Source organism: Orycteropus afer, unplaced genomic scaffold, assembly GCF_000298275.1.
Source record: "Orycteropus afer afer isolate SDZICR_OR568_19922 unplaced genomic scaffold, OryAfe1.0 scaffold00065, whole genome shotgun sequence".
Classification (NCBI taxonomy): Eukaryota; Metazoa; Chordata; class Mammalia; order Tubulidentata; family Orycteropodidae; genus Orycteropus; species Orycteropus afer.
Genome location: NW_006921652.1, coordinates 11098819 through 11109163, shown reverse-complemented (window position 1 = coordinate 11109163; position 10345 = coordinate 11098819). Strand labels below are relative to the sequence as shown.

The following is a 10345-nucleotide window of genomic DNA, read 5'->3' as shown; positions in this document are numbered from 1 at the left end:
CTCCTGCCAGTATTTGAGCTTTCTATATAGCCTCAAGGAGCTCTGGTTGCATAGTGCCCAAGGCACTTGACTGCTAACTAGAAAGCTGGAAGTTCAAACCCACCAGCCACTCCTCGGAAGGAAGGTTGGGCAATCTACTTCTGTAGTGATACTGCCTCGGAAACCCAAGGAGAGGTCGCTATGAGTCAGGTCCAACTTGACAACACATAACAACAACAACATGCAGTATATAAAATATAGGGCCCTAGAGCACTGGTGGTACAATGGTTAAGCACCTGGCTGCTAACCAAAAGACCAGCAGTTCAAACCCACCAGTCACTTTGCAGGAAAAAAAGACCTAGCAATCTGCTCCTATTAAGATTACAGCCTAGGAAACCCTACGAGGCAGCTCTATTCTGTCCTACAGGGTCACTAAGTCATAACTGATTTAATAAAACAACATATTTTCTTTTATTTAAGAAATTAAATTAAATTAAATTTCCCCAGGTTTTGATGAACCTTTTATAAATATAAACATCATTTTTACTGATGCATAATCTGAGCAGCTCTAGCATAATTCACTGGATACATAATATTACTGAGTAATAGATCAGAGTCTTGAGGGACACCAAGGTCAACTGGCATAACATAGTCCACAAAGTAGCGACTGAAGTCCTAAAAGCTTGTGAGCGGCCATCTGAAGTGCAACTACTGGTCTCTCCCCATCTGGAGCAAAGAAGACTGAAGAAAATCAAAGATGGAAGGAAACATTCGTCCAAAGGACTAATGGACCATGTGAACTCTAGCCTCCACAACTCTGAGACCAGAAGAACTAGATGGTGCCCAGCTACTACCGCTGACCACTCTGAAAGGGATCGTAATAGGTGGTCCCAAATGTAGTAGAAGAAAAATGTAGAACAAAAGTCAAAATCATGAAAAAGACCAGCTTACTGGTCTTATAAAGACTGGTGGAACCCCGAAGACTAGGGCTCTTAGCCACCATTCAGGTCAGGAACTGAACGCACCCCTTGGCTCAGTTTTCAGCCAAAGGATAGACAGGCCTATAAGGTGAACAATAACACCAGGGAGGTATGCACTCATTTGAACAACCAATCATATGATATCAAAAGGGCAGCATTGCCCAGGGATAAAGCTAAGACGATAGGAAGGAATAGGAAAGAAAGATGAAGGGAAATGGTAAACACAGGGAGGAAGTGGGAAGAGTGCTGTTACACTGTGGGATTGCAATGAACTTCACAAAACAAAACGTTATGAATTGTTGAATGGAAAACCAATTTGCTCTATAAACTGTCACCCAAATAACAATTTAAAAAAAAAAAATTACTGAGTAATATTAGAGTTAGGGATGTTCAGGAAATTTTTGTTATGATGAAACTAAAATGACTATCCTTAAAATGAAAGCCTTTCTGTTTGTTTTGTCTTTCAGAATATTTTCCTGATATCCAGGAAACAATGATAGACCCTCTCCTGGAGCAAACTCGTTCCCAGACGGAAGGGCTGAAGGTCCCAGATCTCTCAGAATCTCAAATTTGAACCCTCCTGATTGGAGGGCCCCAGAGGCAGCCAGACTAAAGATAGACAGGACCGGTGGGGAGATGGGGATATGAACACCCTAGGAAGCATCGCCAGAGCAGCTCTGCATCCCTGGAGATACCGGAGGAGGTCCATGAAGGCAACTAAACAAACAAAAACCTCACTGCCGTGTAGTTGGATCCGACTCACAGCGACCTCTCCTTGGGTTTCCCAGGCAGTATCACTACGGAAGTAGATCGCCCAATCTTCCTTCTGAGGAGTGGCTGGCAGGTTTGAACTGCCAGCCTTCTGGTTAGCAGTCAAGTGCCCCTTTAAATACAGGATTCGAGGTATTGCCATAACCGCCACTGCGAGACACTGAACCACCACCAGGGGTCGCCACTTGAGCAGCCAGTGCGCCCCGCACAGAAAGCTCCCGCAAGCTAGAGAAAAGAACAGCTCCCCGGGGTACAGGCCCGCCCACACCCACACCTACACCTAACTCCTGGAGATCTCCATTCAGTACGGCTGCGGTGGGTCAGGTGAGTCTGGGCATCCGCGTTTTTAAACCTGTCCCAGGGCTTTTTTCCCTCCATCCAAAATCAAGTTGAGCTCCTTGGAGAAGTAACTAATTTCAGGGCTAAGACAAGGAAGGTACAAAATGAGCCTGGAACATCATTTCGTGCAAGAAAAACGCTGAAAGAATGACAGAGACATACGAAAAGGACACAGACATCAGCTTTCATCGGCCCCCACTGGCCAAAGCTGGGACAATTTAACATTAAAATAAATAATGATAGTAACAGATTAAGGAGCTCTGGTAGCATAGTGGCTAAAGCACTTGACTGCTAACCAGAAGGCTGGCGGTTCAAACCCACCAGCCACTCCTCAGAAGGAAGGTTGGGCAATCCTACTTCTGTATACTGCCTCGGAAACCCAAGGAGGGGTCGCTATGAGTTGGGGCCGACTCGACGGCACATAACAACAACAGTAACAGATTGTAAGTCATTTAATAAAATAAGAACATGGAAAACATTCTATTCTAAAACTTGGATGTTAATGTTACATTTGGAGTATATTATTAAGAAAATATTCTATTATAAAACAGGAATATATGAATCCATACGGATATAAATAATAAATGAGAGGAGAAAGCTTTCCCTCACAGTGGAATGCCAACTGATTAATGCAGGAAAAAACAGCTGATTTAGAACATCACCATTTAGCATCCATCAAAGTAATAATGAAGTCAAACAAGAAACAACGGTCGGTGTTAAATCTGGTGGGTAAAAGTTGCACGAGGAATGGGATATATTTACAGAGTCACAAAGTACCTTTCCACAAACTTCTTACTGATTAGAAAGGAGAAAAGTTATTTACAGTGGAGAAATCCAGCTGATGTTACCAAAGTTAATATTACAGTCATGAATTAAGTCAAAATTGTGCCAACTGATAGGATGCAATGAGAACAACACAGCATCATTTGAGTTATGTTCTTGCCAAAGATGCACAACCTAAATCTAATCATGAAGAAACATCGGACAAACCCAAAGTGAGGGGCACTCTACAAAAGAACTGGCTTGCATTTCCAAAAGTGTCAAGGTCACAAGGTTATGAGTGTCAGAAATGGCCCCAGATGGAAGGAGACTTAAGAGACAGGGCAACTAAGTGTATGTAACACATGATCCTTATTTGACTCCTTTTACTATAAGGGACACTGTTGATAAACTTGGTGAAACTTGCATGGGGTCTGTGCATCAGATGGTAGTCCTGCTTGTTGTTGTTAGATGCCATCGAGTCGATTCTGATGTGACACAGAAGAACTGCCCCTTAGAGTTTTCTAGGCTACAATCTTTACCGGAGCAGATCGCCAGATCGTTCTGCAGAACCGTTGGGTGGGTTTGAACCACCAACCTTTCAGTTAGCAGACAAGCCATCACATCACCAGGGCTCCTTGGTCGAGCTACATCAATGTTAATTCCCCCATTTTGAAGGTTGGGGTGTGGTTATGAGAACGGCTGTCATCGTAGGAAATGGTCCAACAGGTTGGCAATCAAGTCATCTCAAATGGTTTAGGATAAAATACTCTTTGCACTCTTCTTGCAACTTTTCTGTAAATCTTAAATTATTTTGGACTAAATGTGTTTTTAAATCTGGGAGATCTGCTTCTGCTATAACCACAGGAATCTCATTCAGCAGAGAGCAATAAAACCTTCACCTACTTGTACTGATTCCTACCCTCCAGGAGTAGTGTGGGGTCAAGACCAGCTACATAGTACGCAGGCCCAGTGCAAAAGGAAAATACAGGGCCCTTTGTTCGACAATGATTAAGAATTTCAGTACGGTAACAACAGAATATTAAGCCAAACTCAGACCCTTCTAGTTGTGGGGCCCTGTGCAACTGCTCATGAAGCCAGCCCTGTGTGGGTGCTTGCTTGGCTCAGCTCAGTTGGGCCTGCGTATGAGAGCCAGGGAATGGAAGCCTGACTAACCAATCTGGCCTGACCCATTCATTCATTAATTAGCTTATTAATTCCCCCACAAATACATAGCAGGCATCTGCTATGGGTCAAACTCTATTTAAAACACTAGGATACTTCCATGAACAAAACCAAAGCCCCTGACCTCCTAGAGCTGATATCCTAGCAGAGGAGACTGACAATAAACAATAAATGAAACCAACACATAAATTATATAATTTACTAGAAAGAAAAGAAAAAGTAAGAGGAATCAGGAGAGCAGGAGTAGACCCCAGGGAGGTGAAGATGTTTGAGCAACAATTTGAAGGCAGCACCTCTTAGCTGCCCGTCAGCCCCTTTCAGGCCTCAGGTTGTTCTAACCCTTGGTGACTGGAGAACCATAAAACCAAATCCCCTTGAAGGCCATCCCCTCCTATTTCTAGGTACTTGTCCCGCTACCCACCTCCTCCACACCACTTGGGGCTTCTGATGCACATTTCTGTGCAGAGGTGAAGCCACAGAACTGTACCTACTCCACACATGGTCAAGGTGACAGCACCTTAGCCCAACGGAACAGGAGACCCAGAATCCAAAGACCATCCATGTAGCCCTTCCTGGCATTTCCTAAGATCAAGGACCTCTACACTGACAGCCCCAGACTAACCTTCAAAAGAATTGGCAGCATGCCAGTGGCCCCAGACACTTTAGAATTAGATTTCCAGCACGGAGCCTGGATCATCTTCTGTATGGTCCAAGGATCCACAGGAGTATGTATGTATCCCTGGGGCTATAGAACACAGTCCATGATCTAGAACAGATCTCACCACCAGGAAGCAGTCTCCTGGCAGGCTCCTGCTTCAGGATCAAATAAAAAAAAAAAAACATCCAATTGCTATGGAGTCCACAGTCGACTCATGGAGGCCCCATGGGTTAGAGTAGAACTGTATGATAGGGTTTTCTTGGCTGTGATATTTACAGAAGTAGATTGCCAAACATTTCTTCTGCGATGCTATTGAGTGGGTTCAAACAGCCAACCTTTAGGCTAGTAGGCAAGAGCAAACCCTTTGCGCCACTCACACACCTGCTTCAGGACCAGGCATGATTAATGCTGGAGGCCTCTAGCTCTATTGGGGATCTAGAGGGAAGGGAGGCATGTCAACGGGCCACATCCAGGGTCAAAAGCTCACACCCTCACCATGACACCATACCTTATCTCTTGTCTCCTTCTCCAGACCAGAACCAGAACTGAGATTTTCTTCCTGTGGAACATGTGTGACCTCCATGCTTTCCTGGACCACATGACTTTGGCCTAGGGCCCCCAGTGGGACCCTCTTCAAGGCCCTCGACGTCAGTATACCCCAGCTAACAGCCAGTTCCTCAGTCTCCAGCCCTGGCATCACCATGGGGTTATCCTATGACTTAGTTATCTAGTGCTGCTATAACAAAAATACCACATGTAGGTGGCTTTTACAAACAGAAATTTATTTTCTCACAGTTTAGGAGACAAAAAGTCCAAATTCAAGGTTCTGGCTATAGGAGAAGTCTTTCTCTTTCTGTCGGCTCTGGAGGAAGGTCTTTGTCTCTTTTGAGCTTCTGCTCCTGAGCAATCTTCCTGTAGTTTGGCATCTCTCTTCCCTCATCTCTGCTTCTCACATGCTTGTTTAAGCTCTTTTATATCTCAAAATCCCTACACTAATCCTGTCTCATTAACATAACAAAGACAACTCATTCAGAAATGAGATTATAACCACTGTACCACCAGAGCTCCTAAAACCAGAGGTTAGCATTTACAACACATATTTTTGGGGTACACAGTTCATAATATCCTACCACAAGGCTTATCTGTCACATGTCCACCAAAACACATGGCAGAGCAGGGTAACCTCATGCCTGCCATCTTGGGATCCACACTCAACAATACCAGCAGAAGCAGAATTCTGGAGGTTTCTATCTGGTCCCTAGGCTAAGAGGGCCCAGGAAACCAAAGGCAAGGCAAGGGATCATCAGATCCTCCCAGGCCCCTGGCCCCCAAAAGGCTATATATTATATATGGCTAGACTCCAGGGCTCTTTGCCAATCCTACCATATTCAGCTCCACTGCTTGCCACCTACCTCATGGGCCACAGCTCCAACACTAAGTTCTACAAGACCAAACCCTAGACCAGCCCAATCCCATCTTTCCCCAACTCTCACTTCTTCATGAGTGGGCAGGCAAGCCCCATTATGTGCCTGGGTCTCACTTAGCTTTTCCTCAGACAACCTCCAGACCTGCTGGAGGGTAAGATGAGCTCTGAACTGATGTAGGGGTGGCTATTTTCTTCAAGAAAATAGAGATTCACCAGAGAGCACTGTGTCTGCCACCTCTGGTCCCTGCTCTCAACATGCAGTATCCTCCTGGCTATCTGACCCTACCACACCACTAGATTTCATATGTTCTTGTCACCTGTGAGTTTCCCTTTCTGATATGACTCTTTTAAAGCTTTTAAAGTTGAGGCAATACCACCAGTTTTCATTTCATTTGCATGCTCTCATTAGTAAGTTGCTCTCAACTTACATAACGTATGTTCTTCTTTCCCACATGTGTACCCAGCACCCAAATGGGCCCCCATTAGTCTGGAAGCTGTCTAAGGGTAGATTTGGAATCTTCCATGGCATACACCCCAGTATGCCCTATCTGAAAGGACTTGGGTGAGAATACTAAGCAACAGACTGATGCAGCAGGGCCTCACACCTCTGCCGGTCTCTCCTCCTTCTCTCAGTTCTTCTAGGGTTTTCTAAGGATCCCACAGACTCTTCATTACTGTCACTCCTTCAGCAGGTCCTTTCAGCCTTCAAAGTGGATCCAGGCTGTAAACAAATGAGAATCCCAGCATGCTCTGCCCCACAGCCCCAACCCAGAAGTGAAGCCTCAGTGAATGGCCAGTAAGCCCACCCTCAGTTCAGCCAATGAGAACTCTTGGCTCCTCTGCAGGGCTCTCTGTACCTTCCAAGCACATCCCAAGTTTCCTGTGCCTTCCACTGCACTACACCCAGCCCCAGATTCCAGGCACAAAGCCCAGCTCAGAAGAGCTCAGGACCTTCCTGAGGCTGCACAGTGATTTAGAGCTATCTGGGACCAGAATCTGGTCCTGGGTCCTCTCCACAGGCCAGAGCTACCTCCTGGGCATCAGGGAAGGAGGTGCCACCTCTCCGAATCTATGCTCTGCCTAAACCAACGAGGCCCTGGCCCTCCTCCCACTCATCATCCTCTAGTTCTCACACATCCTTCTTGGACACATGGTTGGTGAAGGGTTCTCAAGCCCTGCAAACTACCAGGGCACCCAACCCAAGGAAGAGAAGACAGTAGATTCCCAGATGGTGAACATGAAGCCCAAACAGTGATATCCAGACAGAGAGAGTGTGGAAACAGGGAGCAAGAGGAAAGAAGAGGCATGCAGGGGATGGGCACCAGCTGGCTGAGCCCTGTAGACAGGGGCCAGGGGTGAAAAGCTCTGTCTCAGGGGCTGGATGAGCCTTTAAACTTGGAAAGGAGCAGGTACAGAAGAACCTGAGGAAGGAACGATGCCACAGATGGAATGGAGAGGTGTTTGAACATCTCAGTAAGAAAGTGAGAGACCCTGGTTTGAGGCACTGGGGCCCAACACAGGCAAAGTAGGCAGCCTCATCCCTGAGATGTGATAAAGAAGCAAGAAGCAGATCTCCTGACTCAAAACACTGACTGCTGTCAGCAGCTGCCATGATGCCTACAACTCCTGCATTAGTGCTCTACGTGGTTAGGGTTGGGCATTGCCCTCTATCAGGGCAGTGGTAGTTCAGTGGTAGAATTCTTGCCTTCCATTCAGGAGATGCAGGTTCAATTCTCTGTCAGTGCACCTCATGTGCAGCCACCGCCTATCTCTCAGACAGTGGAGGTTCACACACTGTGATGATGCTGAACAAGTCTCAGCGAAGCTTCCGACTCACACAGACTAGGAAGCAAGGCCAGGAGTTGGAGGCCACACAATGGCAGCTAACAATAACAGTGGCCTCCTGGGGATCCCCTGGAGGAGTCGTCCCAGAAGTTTCTAGCGTTTTCCTGGTCTCCAAAGAGAAGTGTGGGAAGGATAAGAGGGGATTCAGGAAGTGACAAAGGTAGGCTCAGTGCATACTGCACTAACTAGAATATTCTAACAGTGAATGCTGTCTGAGAAATGGATGGATTCTCCCAGGAAGTAGGCATCTCCCTCTCAAGGAAGCATCCTAGCCATCACTGGCCAAAGATACCTTAGGAGAAAACTCTAGCATCAGAGAGCTGATGAGCTATTTGTCCAGTAAACTAGGAGTCCATCCAAGTCCCTTCTCACCTCTGAGAATTTGGAGAGGCTCCCTTGATCCATGTCCCTATTTGGATATGGATTCAATGTGTGACTTCAGTCAGTCACCCCCTTTCTCCAGGTACCCAGCTGTGGTTCCATGCAAAGCTACTTCCTGACTCCCCAAACCAGCCAAGAGTCTCCAGCCTGCCTTTCTCTCTCTCTCTCTCTCTCTCTCTCACACACACACACACACACACACACAGTCCGAGAGAACTCAGGTCCCATAATTCCCCATTCCTCACTGGGAGGAAGTATTTCCAAATCAGTAGTTCCCTGGTACATCCTGGAAGACAGGACTGACCCAGAAGGAAGGTCAGGAATTCCACTGACCAGGAAGAAAGAACTCCGCAAAGTATATTTAGCTTACTAAAAATAACTGGAGGCCAGAGATGATGGCCGGGAATTATCTGCTTGAACCGAGAGAGTACTGGGAAGGCTTGGGGTAGGGCAGGAAGAACATTGGAGGAAAAGGAAGGGGTCTGACAGGTCCCAGTGGGCAGGCAAGAGACATGTCTGTCTCCTTTCCCTTGTCATTTATGACCCAGATGACTCAGATATTCCAAATCTGGAGAAAGGACTGGGCCATGAAGGTCAGCCATGGAGACAGGGGTGCCAAGGCTGAGGAGGAGGCTTGGGAAGACATCAGGTTTCTACCAAAATAACAATCCCAGGAGGTGACCATGCCACCCTCTGGGGAAGAGGGATGGCCAAGTGGACAGGATAAGACCCAGGTGCCTGCCAAGCTGATGTGAGGCAAGGGTGACTTGGAGCTGGGAACACAGTGAGAAGAGAGCAGTTCTGTGGCCTGAGCTCCGCATCCCAGTCTCTAGGCCCAGTGCTCCTCCCAGGCACCCCAAAACTCAGGCTTGGTTCCTGGTAGGTGGACTACAACACACCTTGGGGGTCAGAAAGCAAGGTCCAGGAAGGGAATTACCAAAGAAGGCCTCAGACCAGAAGCCAGCCTAGGACAGAGGCCTAATGGGTACTTACCCCTGTGGGCTGCTTCTTGGTATCCAGCAGGGGTGCGTTGAAGCTGGCAGACAGACTGGGGGTGGCAAGGACCTCCCGGAGTGGGACCTTGGCTTCTCCCAGGAACCTGGAGAAGAGAAAAGTAGAATGTAGAAAAATAGCCTAAAGCTTCTGGCTCTTCCTGCCATAATCCTCATCCCACCACTGCCATACAGACAAAGGTGATCTAGAACACCACAGTCTTCTTTAAGGGACCCCTCCACCTCCACCCTAGACCCAGTCACTATTGTGCACCAATCCTGGCAGGCCAGGCTCTGAGAAGATCAGGTTTAGGAAAAGGATAAGTGATATTTCCCCTCACATCTACTGTTCACCTTGACCCCTTTCTGCTGTTCCCCAGAGGCCTAGTCCTGCACTGCTATCAGACTAGGATAAGAGTTGTCTTCCCTATCAGACCTTGACATTCCACAGGTCAGCATCTCTTGAAAGCAGCAATAGTTTCTCACTATCAGACCTCACTATCACCAGTTTCTCACTGCTCCTGAGTCTCAGCATCTCACAGAACCCCTGTCTACCCAGGCCATCTCTACTAGTTCCTAGGACCCAGCCAGCAAAGACTGTAAATGAAACACAAAGAAACCTACCTGTCTTCAAATTTAAAAAAAAAAAAAGTCACTGCCATCGAATCAATTCCAATTCATAGAGACCACCTTTGGATTTCCGAGGCAGTAAATCTTACGGAAGTAGATTGCCCAGTCTTCCTGACATAAATAGACTATCAAGCATAACCCAAAATGCACTAACAGCAGAAGAGAAACTACATGATTGGGACCTCATAAAAATCAAACTCTCATGTGCATGAAAAGATTTCTTTAAAAGTGAACCAGGCAAGATGGCGGACTAGGCAGAAGGATTGCACAGACCCTCTTCAACAAAGAAAAGGGAAACCAATAAATACAGACACAGAAGATAATCTTGGACCCCTGAGCCTTGAAGGAAAGGATGCAGATTTGGACTAAACCCCAACTAGCAGAAGAATTTGCGTGAAAA

At 46.7% G+C, this 10345-nt stretch overlaps 1 protein-coding gene across 1 annotated transcript in view; it reads right to left on the bottom strand.

Moving 5' to 3' along the window:
* Positions 1 to 10345, bottom strand: part of DYSF (dysferlin) — a 273717-nt gene that overhangs the window by 205194 nt on the left and 58178 nt on the right. Inside the window, exon 4 of the mRNA XM_007940120.2 lies at positions 9317 to 9422. Coding sequence (XP_007938311.1) covers positions 9317 to 9422 — 106 coding nt within the window. The remainder of the gene's footprint in view (positions 1 to 9316; positions 9423 to 10345) is intronic.